This window comes from Sinocyclocheilus grahami, unplaced genomic scaffold (assembly GCF_001515645.1).
Source record: "Sinocyclocheilus grahami isolate Dianchi unplaced genomic scaffold, SAMN03320097.WGS_v1.1 scaffold268.1, whole genome shotgun sequence".
NCBI lineage: Eukaryota > Metazoa > Chordata > Actinopteri > Cypriniformes > Cyprinidae > Sinocyclocheilus > Sinocyclocheilus grahami.
The window spans coordinates 554440-571079 of record NW_015505447.1 but is presented as its reverse complement, the minus strand read 5'-3'; the positions used below and the strand labels follow the sequence as shown (position 1 = coordinate 571079).

The window sequence follows — 16640 nt, the reverse complement described above, 5'->3', positions numbered from 1 at the left end:
GTACATGTACTCCATACAACTTTTCCACGACATTCTAGTTTATTTAGATGCACCTGTATAATGTTATATAACATGCCTTATCTTTGCGACAAAGCTTCCATATAAGTGGTCTATCTATCTATATATAATAGTTATATTTTATTGTATATTAGAGTATAATATTTATATTATATAAGCAGCAATAACTTTCAGCATGTATGATAATGTTTCTTGAGCAGCAAATTAGCATATTTGAATGATTTCTGAAGGATAATTTGATGCTTTTAATATTTCACAATATTACAGTTTTTACAGTTTTTTACATCAAATAAACACGGCCTGGGTGAGCATAAGAGACTATATAATCATTTTCAATCATATTTTTGGTTATCTTATTAATAATGAGTTGATGAGAACTAAATTAAGTGAATTAATACATAGATATATAATATACATTTTACATTTTTTAAAAAATCTGTATTACTGTTCTTTGTCAGGAAAACCATAAGCAATAGACTGTATTTCAATTTCTCCATATCTTTTTCTTGTAATGTTGCATATGTGGTTTTTATGACTAAAACCTTTTGTCAATAATACATGTGTAACTAAAAATATTGCAATAACCATCTACAATCTCACCTTTAGTTTAGTCTCTGCTTTAATTTCACAAAGTCTTAATATTTAAAGTTAAAGTTTTTATATACACACACACATGCATGTATATTCTGTGGAATGTAATATTAATATATGAGCAAGTAATGATAAATAATTACATGTTTTAATGTTATGTTACAGTGCATGTTATTTATTTTTATCAAGTCTACCTGAAATGAGAATAGTTGTGCATTAACTAAGCTTTATTCAGTTACCCTAATGAAATCTATCTAGGATTGTTCATTATTTATAAGAGCTTTTGGAAATCACCCATCTCTCTACTCAACTATTCCATCCTGCTTCCTGCTTTCCCCCTCCGAGTGTAGAAACTATCAGCTAACTGCTAACTGGAGAGGATGATATCTTTACTACATCACCTCGCTCTTTTCTTGTTCTTGCTGTTGTCTGGCCTGGCAGCCAATCAAATTAAAGCTATCGCCTCCCTGCATTGACTCAATTTCCCCTCACGCTGCCCCTGGTGGTGAACTTAATTGCAGTTGCGTATTGCCTTTCTGTTCTTCTGCTCTCTCCTTCCTGTCCTCCGTCATGTTCCACTTTGTTCTTCCTTCTCCTTTCCCTTGGTGTGACGTGCGGGAGTCTACCTTTTTGGCCTGAGGCCTGCTTGAGTTACAGAGCACGGGTGACTGGACCACAGCCCTCGGTAACGGGCACAGCCAGGCTCCACACAACGTCATTCAACTCCTGTTAAACTATTCATAACGGCTTGGGTGCCAGGAGGAGGCCGCAAATATGCAAACGCTCTGTTTGATGGAGGTGGACCGAGCGAACTCGAGGAACAGAGAAGTTTGACTGAAAGATTATCAGAGGGAGAGCAGAGATGTGTATCATGTAGAGGTTAGCATGGGTAACAAGATGTAGCCAGAGGTCTACGAGAGGTAAAAGAGAAAACGATGGATGTGCAGAGATGAAGAAGTCCACAGGATGGAAATGAAAGATGTTTAGACAACATATGAAACAATGGTTGCTCCAAAACCTATTCAGCTCCCTACTTAGGAAACATTTACATTTCATTCAACTTTAATTCAACAGTTAGGCACCATAGGGTTTTCCATTATGTACTGTGATGAACACAGTGAAAAAATCCAAGATGATTCTCTTCAGTAAGTGTGAGAAATGTTCACTATACATACATTTCATTGTTACCAAAAATTAACTAATAAATATTGGATAATCTAATATAAAAGTGATTTATTAGCCACTTTATGCCACTTGATCCACATTGTTAGCTTAGCCAGATGTTTTATGTGTGCTTCATGTGAGGAGAGTGATTATGAAGAGTTGCTTGAGTTTCCCCAAATTTGTCACTTTTGAGGTTCCATATCAGTTATGCCGCCTTATTAATCGGTGCGGTTACATTAGGGAAATTTTGCTGGCAAAAAAAGGTAAATTTGCCAGTGTAGCGATGTATGAAGCAAGTCAATTTCAAACCAAGCAGTTTTCTGTTGGTCAACACAGCGAAACCAACTTGCAAAATCTTTGTGGGAAAATCATTTGGGTTCAAATTGGTCACATTCGGTGTGTTGGGCGAACAGAAAGCTTGGTTTGCCAGTAACTTTTCTGTGAGATATTCTTCATACAAAACTATTGACAACAGACAATATAACTAATGTAATGTATCTGCACCTTTAGAGGACAGCAAGGTTCCTTAGAACAGATGACGGGTAACAATATCTCACCCTTTAGCATGAATATTCCTTCCTCTTTTGTGTCTTAATGAATTAATGGAAACAGCCAGTCAATTTATTTATATTTCAGTTGATTCATAATTCATCATGCCTTAGTTAATTTGACATCAAATGTTGGCGGCAAATAATTAGTTACAAAGCCTGTATGATGTTACTGTTTCAGTTTAATAATGATGTTCATTTTTAATCGGGGTGATGTGGCTTCATACACCATAAGCAACCATTCTCGTATTCTGGGATCCAATTCACAAGGCCACACTGAAGATCTCCTGCCGCAAAAAAGAAACACTGAAACTGCGCTTTTGCCAGAGGGATTGCCGTTGTACACTGTCCCAGTTTCACCAAAGGATTTTGACTCAATTTCAAGGAAACAATAACACCGGTAGGATGGATAACATCTAAATTTCCTTGTAGGAGAACGATCTGTCATTGGCACAGACTATAACTAAAAGATCCGGTGGGTCTTTAATTGACTCTCAACACAAGCAATCTCTGGAGCAACGCACATCACAGATGGACCAGCCAGCGCCACCAGTATCATCATGGCTGGAAATCGATGTGGATTTGGGTTTTGCCCTCTTTTTTTCTCTTTCTTCTCTGCCTATTCTTGTTTGTTACCGTTGTGCGTTGCGCTCAAACAGTTGTGGATCCATACGGAGCCATTTCCACCTCCACCTATCAGGAAGAGCAGATAAATAACTGATATCTGATCTCGCCTGTCCAAAAGGATTTTATGAAACGTGTATTGTGTATTATGTAATGATGAACAGTTGTCGGATGACCTTAGTACATTTGTCACATGATATCATTACATCATTTCAAACATGAAATGAGGTCAGTGTTATGCCAGAAATGACAAAAATGCAGTCATATGCAGTTATGGCCAAATAATGTTCGAACAAGAAAATAGAAATGGTTTTTGAAGTTGTAAAGAAAACAAAGTTTATTGGAATACATTTTACAAGAAAATACTCTCCAATCTTTGTACTTCAAAATTTCACATTTAATTCAATGTGTTACTTGCAATTTTTTTGTGAAATTTACAAGCAATTTTTGAGTGAAAACAATGCCGGCTGTTCTGACTCACAGACTGTAAGTACGTTTTCATATTTAACAGATTTGCCACTGATGATTCAAACGCGAGTTTTGAGCAGTGTAGAGTAGGGCTTGTTGTTTGTCATTTCTCCGATCACAAATGCAGACAGAGTTTTATGTTTACGCGGCGCGATGCAACGCAATCTTGTAAAGACAGTACAAGTCATTATAATCAGTAAGCATGTCCCCACTGGATGCAACAAATACCTAGTTTACAATGGGTTTTAATGTTTTTGTCTCATCACTCCGGCCGGGACAAGGCAGCACAGTATGTGAGGGGCGTAACATTTCCGTCACACGCTTGAGGTATTCGGCCAATCACAACAACGCACTGGATAGCTGGCCAATCACAGCACACCTCGCTTTTCAGAACGATGAGCTTTGTAAAAATTTAGCGTTTCAGAAAGGCGGGGCATAGAGGAGAAACAATAATGTACAGTATGTGGAAAATGTTTTTTTTGTTTTTTACCTTAAACCGCATAAACACATTTCATTACACCAAATACACAAAATGTTATTTTTAGCAACATCATATGACCCCTTTAAATTTAAAAGAAATTATGCTTATTTTGAACAAAAAATAATAAAGGGATTTTGTTATGTTAATAATTACATTTGTACATTTGATCAAAAGTCTGATCATTCATTCATTCATTCATTTACTTAGCGGGGGAATATACTCAACTGACCTTACTAGTCGGTTACTAGACCTAAGACCTCATTTACTATAGCTAGTATACAGGAAAACATTGTCACGTGAGATGAGATTTCATTAGGCTCTATCGGATAATAACTTGCCTGTATAAGTGCCATGCTGCTGGTGACTTCCAGTGTCTGAATAGGGTTTCAGCTCTTCTGATAGGCAGGCATTGATCAAGCGGTCTCTCATACTGAGAGGTATTTCAGCCATTTGAGTAGCTACTAGAGATCTTTTGAATACTGCCAAAGCAGGACAGCCATTTTCAGTGGCTGCGTTAATAACCTGACCACAATGCACTTACTTGATGAAACAAATCTGGCCCATTTAACTCAGGTTGTTTTGAATAAATTCATTGATATGTGATAGAAATAATCAGACCAGAATAATAGGCCATTTTTTACCTGCCCAATGTATCGTGCTGAACATCCTCTTTTACATTTTGTAAACCCTGGGCTTGTAGCCAACAAGATCCTATCAGCAAACTCATTATTCTATTGTAGGCAAATTGCCCTTCATCCCCTATAGATAAACTGTCTGTTGTAGAATGCTGATCAGGAGCTGCTACAGCAATTACAGTGAACCATGATGCTTCCCAGCTGCCTGAAGTGAACCATGGGTGGGCACATCTGCAGACACTTGTCTTTCATGATTAGCTGGACGTGAGCAGTCTTGATTCCACCTCCTGGGTTCTGCCCACTCCATGGATATTAGTATACTTGAGACAGCCTTCCACTTAAGAAGAACTTTCTCATCACCAGCTGCATATTACAACCTCAGAATTCATTACTTTTCCTCTCATAAATAAATGAATAGTACTCTAATGTAAGATTAACAGAAACACTAATGAATGAATGCATGTTATAATAACAACTGTAGAATCTAAAATGAAAAACACCAACAGGCCTATACAGTGTCAATAATGGTACTGAATAAATGCTATATTCATGCACAAGGTTAGACGTTATAAAGCAGGGTTATTTTAGTATCATTGATATACTCTCTTGTAGTTTTTGGTAATATTTTGAATAAGATTTGATTTTTATTTTTAGTTTTTGTTTTAATTTGAGAGAAAGTTTTTGTTGTTTATTATGTTATTAGTTGTTTTTTTCAGTATGTCCAAATTGGTTTTCTAGTTTATTTAGTTATTTTAGGTTACTTCAGCTTAAACGGAACAGGCTGAAATAAAGTCTAAGGTATTTGTTTTAATATAATTTTATGTCAGTTAATGTTTATTTTATTTGAAGTAATCTTTTAATGGTTTTAGTTTTACTTTATAATAATCCTGATTTCAAGGTACTTCAAAAAAAAAAAAAGGTAACAGTGGTAGCCTATTGTCCAAAAAAAACCTATGCCATGGTACTTTTTGGTATATTTTTGTTTATAAGATCATTTTTAGTAGGAATTGATAACAAAATAAAGATCATTTAAAAAAAGTTATCTTTGATCATAACCATTTTCAACATAGAGGCTATTATGTAGGAAGCATTTTAAACCAGTTTGCATGTTTCTGTACCTTTTTATGTTTATTTTTTAATCGATTTTTTATTCAAACAGATAGCCTATAACTAACAGAATAAAAATCAATATAGGGGGAGAAATTAAAAACAACAACAGCAACAAGAAAATAAGGTTTCCAAAAATAAATAATAAATTACAAAACAATAATAGCTAATAAGAATAATAATAATAACAACATAAAACCCATTATAACAATGATGACCAAAAGTAGAAAGCATAAAAAAAATGAATGAATGAATGCTAATTGTGTTAATCTTTAAATAAACGCAACAAAATATTTTTCTCCTCACTTTTTTAGTTTCAGACACATATGTATTTATGCATGTGAAACTTGGCCAAAATAATATTTTTTTTCTAAGATAAAATCTTTTCCCCCAGTTTGGATTACTGTTATTGACCTCATCTGCCTCTCCTAACATGTCCGCGATCTACGTCCGATGCTGCACTTCCGCTCACGTCCGCGCTCGTCCGATGACATTCGTCTGTTTCCGCCTGAAACTTCCTTTCTGGCAGCGGCTTAATCTTCGCCAACATGCCAGTGAGTACCAGAGAGCAAAAACATGTCAATATACACCAATTACATTACTTTAAGACCTAAATATCATAGCGAGTTGACGAACATATCCATATAGTTGACCCTAACGTGCGCGTTGCCACATGAACTAGAAGATGAACATAAAAACCAGCGTTAAGTCTCAGTAGCGTGCGGTCGCGCTCTGCATCAAGATGGCGGCGCACATCGAACAAAACAGACGTTTGACTAATGTGACGCACGGTTAAGCGTCGATATGAGTAAATAGTCTGATATTATTCAATTGTACTTTTAAACCCGCTAAAATATTTAATACCTACATTTGAGAGAAGTTACTAATTGCTGTAAATGATTTCGTGCAGCTCTCTGGAGTTGCCAGAATGAACTGAAACTGAAGAAGACGCAAAGGCTTCTGCATGGCTCTCTTAAAACCTAGTTATCTGCCTACTTAGACAAAATTTTTGAACATCTTATGCTACTGTAATGGCCGAAATGCTGCCTGGATAGGCAGCGCACCATATTTTAATGCAGGGTTTGTGAGAAGTTGCTGGTCAAATGGTGTTTAATAGCAGTTTTCTCATGTAAAATCGTGTAATTTGTGTAAATAGCTCGCAAAAGACTTGCTGCATCCGACCCCTGAGGAGGAGAGGAGGAGGCACAAGAAGAAGCGTCTCGTACAGTGTCCCAATTCTTATTTCATGGATGTCAAGTGTCCAGGTGAGTGTCCTTCGCATGAGTCTGTTTAACTGGACAGGTCAGTGTCTAAATGTTCTTAATCATGTGTCTCTCTTGTCTTTCAGGATGCTATAAGATCACAACGGTGTTCAGCCACGCACAGACAGTCGTGCTTTGTGTCGGTTGCTCAACTGTGCTGTGTCAGCCCACCGGAGGCAAAGCTCGGCTCACAGAAGGTTTGTTTGTGCTTTTGCTCAAACTCAGACGTGTTTAGGAGCAACAGTGAAATGGAAAAGTCAAATGATATGCAGTTTGGGAGTTATCACATGCTATTGAGGTTATGAATTTCCATATTTTCTGCACTGAGACTTATGGGCCGTGTGAATTGGAGGAAAAATTACTGCAGTTTGAAATGCATTTAAAACGCATTTATTTCATACTACGCCCTAAATATAGCTTAAATGTATTTGATACTGTAGCTTCAATAAATTTGTTTTTTATTTTATAGTACAATAGTATTTTTGCAATAGTAATACAAATAAAAAAGTCAAAATATAGTTTGAATTAGAAGTTTTTTCAAAATGATTTATTGTTGTATGATCATATCAAGAGGCCTGTTTTAGCAGATCATATGCCTGAAAAATGTGCTGTGGATGTAAGGAATTATGCATAAGCCAAGTTGACCAATTGAAATGCAGACTTTGAGGTCTCATTGTAATTAGTTGACTGATTCGAGTGGTGATTTTACTGTGGATACTGTGAATTACTGTAATTTAGAGGAGTCATTTGAATGGAAATGAGTGACTTAGCATACACGGAGTTGTACTCTTGATGCTGGAAGGTCTGTGATGATGAATGGTGTTGAAATTAACTACACACACAGTACTTTAAGTTAGCAGATGCTGACTGGTGCAAACATTATTTTGCTCTGACTTCAATTAATGACAGATTAAAATCATTTCTCACTTAGCTTGACACCATTTGTAGTCATTATTAGATGCAGATTTTTTTCCAAACTCCATAGTCATTCTTTTATAAAGCTGATTCTACAGTAATTCAGGACTTTTGTTGTGCATGATATTGTTTCTGAATATTCATATTATATTCATTGTTGTCATAGGTCTGCAGTTAATTGTAGTTTAGGTTATGTTAATAGTTAGGTGATGTTAATAGATATTTGGGTGGATGATTGAAGTCATGGTGGTGCTGCTTTGAGTTTTATTTGGTTGAAACCTGATGAAATGTGTGTGGTTTTGTGCTAGCAGAAGCAAGTATTCAATTGCTGAAAGCAAAGAATTGCGTTGGCCCAAGTGTAGTTGTCGTCAATGTTAATGTCTTTTATCCCAGCTTAATATGCATTGACAACTTGTAGGTTATTAGAGATTTATTAGACCTATTTATTTGAGCATTGTCTCAACCAATGAATGGTGTGAGTTGGATGTGGGATCTTTTTGTCCAACTAATGGCAATAGTGTTTTAGAAATCTTTTAAATAGCCTAATTTTTATTGCTACTAGAAGCACAGAAATAAAACACTTCACCTTTGAAAAGGCAAAAGTGTACAGTACAAAAACAGGACACGTGCTTCTTTCCAAATGTTTGAGGGCACTGTGGTGGTGTTGTTAATGAGCTTAGCTGTTGTTTCTGATAATGACCTCTCTTTTCATTATCATTTTTCCAGGGTGTTCCTTCAGAAGGAAGCAGCATTAAGATGTTTTCTGGATGCTTCCTTGGAGAGAGGGAATGAGAGAGAGAGAGAGAGAGAGGAAGGAGACGGACCCGGCCTCAGTGACAGCAGCCTGATTATTTCAAGCAAGAGATGAAGAAATACAACACTCAAAGAGGTCTGAAGAACTGACGGGAACACCCTCCAACCTAGTGTCTCTCTTTCTCTCTGTCTCAATAAAATGTTTGGGCTACAATTATGCTGTGATGAGTTTTTTGTTCAAACTGTCATGCTTCATCCGCATGGGTGATTGAGTTGATCAGGATATTGACTGCTCAGTGTGTAGTTCAACTATTCAACCCTTCCCAAAGCTTTTCTGAGGAAAATAAATGAAACCAATATTCTAATACGCAGGTAGGGTGCTCTAGGAACCATTACTATGAATGCTGGAAATCATTTAAACAGCAAGTCTTTTCTTATTCTGCTTAATATTTCAGTGGGAACGGGTTTTAAAGATTCTTTAATGTATACAAAATTCAAAAAGTGCATTTATTTGAAACCGATTATTTTGTAACATACTAAAAGTCACTATAGTGCCATTTCTGATTAATACGTTTAATTGGGAATTGTAATACTGCTAAAAGAAAAAAACATACAAATTAAAATGTTTCAGTTGTATATATTTAATTTGATCAACACTGGAAGCAAACACTTGAGATTTGAAAAATCCTTTAACTTGATAATAGCCTGCATGTTTTCTATGAAGTTGCCCATCTGAAAAATTTAATATTACTTAACAAAATAGTCATATTACTGAGGTTCTGGCTAAGTTGAATAAAACCCTGCAGTAAAAATGCATTAAGATTTCTGAATAGCCTTTCAAAAAGTGTTTCCTCTTAGCATTCATAAAATATTTATTATCAAGGCGGAGGGACCAAAGACTCAACTAGGTGGTGATTATTGAACATTGTACCCACTGTGTTGAATGGAAATGTTCAGCATCAGCAGATGACATTTTTATTAATCAATACCTGCAAGAAGAACTGCAAGACAAAGTGATAGCTTACAATACTGTATATGAGATGACCTGTCAATGATCCCGTATTAAGTGTAGGAATGTGTCTGTGCTAGAATCTTCAAACTCATTCTCTACCCTCCAGGAACGAGACCAGTGGGCTGAATTTTCTGTGTCCCCAAATCAACTGCAAATTGTGGCTGCCTTGTGGGAATGAACCCGCAGCCTCATGGGAGGATCTCATGATTACTTTCAAGAGTCAAAACTATAGTATACTCCAGTAGCTTCTCTTACTATAGATACTAGGGCTGAAACGGTTCCTCGAGTAACTCGAATACAAAAAAAATCATCGAGGCGAGGCTTCGTTTAGTCCATTTACTGTAACTACACACGGAACACCGTGTTTCCCCACGGACTATTATTACTGTCGCACAACATGATATTGTTTCTGAATATTCATATTATATTCATTGTTGTCATAGGTCTGCAGTTAATTGTAGTTTAGGTTATGTTAATAGTTAGGTGATGTTAATAGATATTTGGGTGGATGATTGAAGTCATGGTGGTGCTGCTTTGAGTTTTATTTGGTTGAAACCTGATGAAATGTGTGTGGTTTTGTGCTAGCAGAAGCAAGTATTCAATTGCTGAAAGCAAAGAATTGCGTTGGCCCAAGTGTAGTTGTCGTCAATGTTAATGTCTTTTATCCCAGCTTAATATGCATTGACAACTTGTAGGTTATTAGAGATTTATTAGACCTATTTATTTGAGCATTGTCTCAACCAATGAATGGTGTGAGTTGGATGTGGGATCTTTTTGTCCAACTAATGGCAATAGTGTTTTAGAAATCTTTTAAATAGCCTAATTTTTATTGCTACTAGAAGCACAGAAATAAAACACTTCACCTTTGAAAAGGCAAAAGTGTACAGTACAAAAACAGGACACGTGCTTCTTTCCAAATGTTTGAGGGCACTGTGGTGGTGTTGTTAATGAGCTTAGCTGTTGTTTCTGATAATGACCTCTCTTTTCATTATCATTTTTCCAGGGTGTTCCTTCAGAAGGAAGCAGCATTAAGATGTTTTCTGGATGCTTCCTTGGAGAGAGGGAATGAGAGAGAGAGAGAGAGAGAGGAAGGAGACGGACCCGGCCTCAGTGACAGCAGCCTGATTATTTCAAGCAAGAGATGAAGAAATACAACACTCAAAGAGGTCTGAAGAACTGACGGGAACACCCTCCAACCTAGTGTCTCTCTTTCTCTCTGTCTCAATAAAATGTTTGGGCTACAATTATGCTGTGATGAGTTTTTTGTTCAAACTGTCATGCTTCATCCGCATGGGTGATTGAGTTGATCAGGATATTGACTGCTCAGTGTGTAGTTCAACTATTCAACCCTTCCCAAAGCTTTTCTGAGGAAAATAAATGAAACCAATATTCTAATACGCAGGTAGGGTGCTCTAGGAACCATTACTATGAATGCTGGAAATCATTTAAACAGCAAGTCTTTTCTTATTCTGCTTAATATTTCAGTGGGAACGGGTTTTAAAGATTCTTTAATGTATACAAAATTCAAAAAGTGCATTTATTTGAAACCGATTATTTTGTAACATACTAAAAGTCACTATAGTGCCATTTCTGATTAATACGTTTAATTGGGAATTGTAATACTGCTAAAAGAAAAAAACATACAAATTAAAATGTTTCAGTTGTATATATTTAATTTGATCAACACTGGAAGCAAACACTTGAGATTTGAAAAATCCTTTAACTTGATAATCGCCTGCATGTTTTCTATGAAGTTGCCCATCTGAAAAATTTAATATTACTTAACAAAATAGTCATATTACTGAGGTTCTGGCTAAGTTGAATAAAACCCTGCAGTAAAAATGCATTAAGATTTCTGAATAGCCTTTCAAAAAGCGTTTCCTCTTAGCATTCATAAAATATTTATTATCAAGGCGGAGGGACCAAAGACTCAACTAGGTGGTGATTATTGAACATTGTACCCACTGTGTTGAATGGAAATGTTCAGCATCGGCAGATGACATTTTTATTAATCAATACCTGCAAGAAGAACTGCAAGACAAAGTGATAGCTTACAATACTGTATATGAGATGACCTGTCAATGATCCCGTATTAAGTGTAGGAATGTGTCTGTGCTAGAATCTTCAAACTCATTCTCTACCCTCCAGGAACGAGACCAGTGGGCTGAATTGTCTGTGTCCCCAAATCAACTGCAAATTGTGGCTGCCTTGTGGGAATGAACCCGCAGCCTCATGGGAGGATCTCATGATTACTTTCAAGAGTCTAAACTTTAGTATACTCCAGTAGCTTCTCTTACTATAGATACTAGGGCTGAAGCGGTTCCTCGAGTAACTCGAATACAAAAAAATCATCGAGGCGAGGCTTCGTTTAGTCCATTTACTGTGTTTCCCCACGGACTATTATTACTGTCGCACAACCAGATAAACGCTGCCGGACCATAGACTGTATAAAAACAGGGACCAGAATTGAAGAGCTTCGTGTAAGAAAATGGCTCAAAACTCGGTGCACGCCTTTACAAAAAAAGAAGTTATAAAGGTAAAAATGCCCATAAAATGTAAAAATCTATTTAAACTTATTGGAACAGATTCATTTCTATCCCTGCTGTGAACGGACCCACACACAGAATATGAAGAATATCAAAAAAAAGTTTCACACACACAAACACACCAGTACATATAGGGACATTTAAGAGGGTTTATTCTCCAAATAACTCTAATTTCATGTTGCAGAAAAATGTGCTTAAAAACTGTGTATGGTCTCTTGTTCTTGTTCCAAGATACCTTCCTATCCACTGATTTTTGCCTCTCACAAAAGCCACAAAACCTTCCAAGAAGACAGTAAAGGCTTAAGTCATGCTTGAGCTTTAGTTAGGCTGAAACTTGAAAGTTAAGTTGCACGACATAAATGCAATGTTTAGGTATTATTATTATTTTTATTACTATTATTTTGATTTATGCCTTAGTTTTAGTTTGTACTGTTTACCTTTTTTAGATAATGTGAAATAGATTTTTGATTGATATATTTGTATTTGCATTTTGAATGTCATTTGGCAATTAAATACATTAAATGGGTTTAGTTTTCACGGTTATTAATGTATGCAATTTCAGCAATAAAAAATGTATTTTTTCTAAAAAGAAAACAAATTAGTTGTTTATTTTAAGAGATCTATCTTATTATCTCTTGTATATTTAGTATTGCTCTTTAATAAAGAAAAATAACTTCTTATCCGATTACTCGATTAATCGATGGAATAATCAGTAGAATACTCGATTACTAAAATAATCGATAGCTACAGCCCTAATAGATACATAGATATTATATTGTCTTTACCCATTTTTTCTTATGAATTTATCAGGATGCATTTTTACCACATGGTGTTCTCTATGAACAATGTTTTGGAACAATGCAGTTATGCTATGGATAATAATTTTCCCATTATGAAGAACATTAGTCTAAATATCACATATAAATATCACACTTATACTCATACTAAGAGCCCAGCTTCTACCATCCTGTACAAATGCAGTTCCCAAAATGACCACATAGTGTCAGGAAATCTGTAACCCAGAAGTCTGCTTTCACCTTTTGTCTTTAGCACATGTGGTTTTCGTTTTGACTACATCATATCCATTTTGAATACCTTATTACTCATGATCAAAACATGCTCTGTTGGAAAAAAAAGCTATGTTAATCAATATATTGCACAGGGTGAGTAAAAGGAGTTCATGGAAAAGTTGAGCAAATTTTATATTTATTCATTTTTTAATTAATTAAAATGTAAACAATAAGTTAAATTTATTAAAATAATAAATAATAGATAAATATTGAAATTTTAAATAAATAAACAAATACTTCATATAACAGTACAGTTATATCAAAAATAATAATGTAGGTTAATAGAAACCAAATATTTTCAAAATAATATTTTGGTGATATCTTTTTTTTTTACAGTTTTAAATTTAAATTGGATCTTTAAACAATATAGATGCCTTTTAAATATTAGGACGGTGGTCCCTCACATAAGGATGAACATATTTAGGGGTCTAACTAAATAAAAACCCTGACCTGTGAGCTCAGGTTTTGTTCCAAACCTGTAAGAATGTATTTCTTTTGTTGAGCACAGAAGAAGATATTTTGAAGAATGTTGGTAACCAAACAGTTGACAGTAGCCATAATATTATTTTTTTCCCCATATTATGGAAATCAATGTCTACCAATGTTTGGTTACCAACATTAATCAAAATATCTTCTTTGGAACAAGCAGAGGGTGAGTAAATCATGAACTATCTCTTTAAACAATAGCCTCATATTTATTTAGTGTTGCCATTGTGATACAATGAGATGCTCTCAAGAGTGAACTTGACCTTCAGCCTCCACAATCCCCAAACTCCTTGCTATTATGCAATGGCCACTTCTAATCAATTCACAATCTAATCAATTTCTGATGCACTTGAAGAGCATTTAAGCATTCTCTTTTAAAGAAAAACGATTACACGCTTAAAATTGGGCAGGTAAGAAACCCTCCTGCTAAATGCAATCAAAACAGCTTGCCATCATCATTTTTAATGCCGCTGTCTTTAGTTGATATATTAAACGCTTGTTTTCCATGACATATCTATATGTTATACCGCTGTTAGGCTTTCTCTCAGAGAGCAGTGGGGTGTGAAAGCTTCTCCAGATGCCTGACTGTGAGCTCTGCTCACCTCAGCTCCCCTCTTGTGAAGAGGCTACCGAAGGGCATCTGTAGTAATAGGGTAATCTATTATAGGGCTCTCACTCGCTCTCTGGTTTCCATTCCCCGGCCCCTGTCTCAGCACTTCCTCAGGATGAATGAGAGGAGGAGTTTAACTAAGCACATTACTGTGTGCCACTTGCATATCCCAGCACTTCCTCAATTAAACCCCCTCCACAATAATCTCCGTTATTCCATTAACACACACACACACACACACACACACACACACACACACACACACTCATGCATGCATCATGCTTGACTTTGCTGGTATGCCTCACCGATTTTTTTTGTAGTCTTGATAAATTTGGCAATTTCACACTGTAAAAAAGCAATTGTATCTAGCTTTTCTGAGTCACAGATAGGCCTATAGTGTAGGCTAAATTACTTTCTGTTGACATGCATGTTAGAACAACAATATTCCTCCAGATTTTGCCCCAGATAGCTTAAAATAGCCATCTGAGGAAACAATTTTATATTGAATCGAAGTTGTGAATTCCATGCATGCACTGCGGATGAATAAATGATCAAGTTACTCTTATATGATTTTGTTTTACAGTTTTCAGATTTTTTTTTCATGCAAATGTTGTTGTTTTTTGATACTTTTACATGACCGTTGTTTAGTGATGCTTTCCTCAATGTGTCCGACCGCATTTTTAACGCAATGCACTGCAGGCATTTTCAGGCAGGTGTTATGACAAATAATGCTACCTATCAGATTATGCTACCAACACTGTAGCCTATTTATCCTACTGTAAAGGTAGGTTTAGGGTTGGGGTAGGTGTACATGTTAATAAAGCCTCACAGCTTATTAATATCATGCTGGAAGCAAAATCTGATAGGTAGCACTTTTCGCTATTGAAGTATGCTACCATCTGTTTTAATGGGAGGTAGCAAAATCTGACAGGGTAGCACAAATCGTCAAACACTGGAAAAACGCATTCATTCTTGCATTGGTCTGGCGGTAACAAATCTCAGGACTCAAGGACTCTTTAAAATGATATTCTGCCATGTAGTAGTTGAAAGGTGAAATGGCTGTTATATACACATTTATGCTAATTCCCACTATACGCCACTGTTTTAGCTAACGTTAGTGTCTTATTAGAGTTATTGAATATAATTAATTTACTTTCTCTTCTTCAGAGGCAGAGAGAGAGAGAGAGCTACAGTGTTTTTGGTCAACTCAAGCGTTTGTATCAAGATGAAATAGTATCGCTGTTGAGGACAATTATATTGATCGATTTAGACCTCTCTTTAGTAGGCTACTTCTAATTTTTGCTATTCTGTGGTGAAATAATTGGTCTTCATCTATCCATAAAAATAAATAAATAAATAAAAATAAAATACAGTAAAACAATGTAAATACAGTAAAACAAAAATCTATTTGAATACATTTTAAGATGTAATTTATTCCTGCGATGGCAAAGTTGATTTTTAGCAGCCATTACTTCAGTCTTCAGAAATCATTCTAAAATGCTGATTTGCTGCTCAAGAAACATTTCTCATTATCATCAATGTTTCAAACAGTCGTGCTGCTTAATATTTTTGTGGAAACCATAATACTTTTAATAAACAGTTTTACTGTCATTTTTTATATCAATATTACGCTTGCTGAATCAAAGTATAATTTCTTTTTTTTTTTTTTTTTTTTAAATCGTACTAACCTCAAACCACTAAAACGATAAAATCTCAAAATCCAGCAATGCTTCTGTATGCCTTTTGAGAGGAAAATTGTCCATTGTGACACATCTGACTTTTCTGAAGATGATAGTCTCACTTTGAGAATTTGTACGAAAGTAGGACAAAAACAGAGAGATTAGAAAGAGGGTAGGATTTAACCGAATGTAATTATTTTAGGTAGACAGGAAGATCAGTTTCCCCTTTCCCCCTTTTTGTCCTTGATCTCCCTCCCTTTGTATTCCCAATCCTCCTCCTCACTCATCCTTCCTTCTTAGGGAATCTCAGAGATTTGGTTGGATAGAGAGAGCTGACTTGTGTGTCTCAAATCAATCAGGTCTTTTTTTCCCCCCTTTTCTCTCACTCGCTGCAATTTGCCGGCATCACTGGGTAGTCTCTCTCTCTCTCTCTCTCTCTCTATTACGCTTGCTGAATCAAAGTATAATTTCTTTTTTTTTTTTTTTTTTTTTAAATCGTACTAACCTCAAACCACTAAAACGATAAAATCTCAAAATCCAGCAATGCTTCTGTATGCCTTTTGAGAGGAAAATTGTCCATTGTGACACATCTGACTTTTCTGAAGATGATAGTCTCACTTTGAGAATTTGTACGAAAGTAGGACAAAAACAGAGAGATTAGAAAGAGGGTA

General features: G+C 35.8%; 1 protein-coding gene across 1 annotated transcript; it reads left to right on the top strand.

The window, feature by feature from the left end:
* Positions 1-6092: 6092 nt before the first annotated feature.
* LOC107599504 (40S ribosomal protein S27) lies at positions 6093-8780 on the top strand. Its single transcript, XM_016291109.1, has 4 exons — positions 6093-6190; positions 6793-6901; positions 6985-7095; positions 8540-8780. The coding sequence occupies exons 1-4, from the start codon at positions 6185-6187 to the stop codon at positions 8566-8568; spliced, it is 255 nt and encodes an 84-aa protein (XP_016146595.1). The 5' UTR covers positions 6093-6184; the 3' UTR covers positions 8569-8780.
* Positions 8781-16640: the final 7860 nt, after the last annotated feature.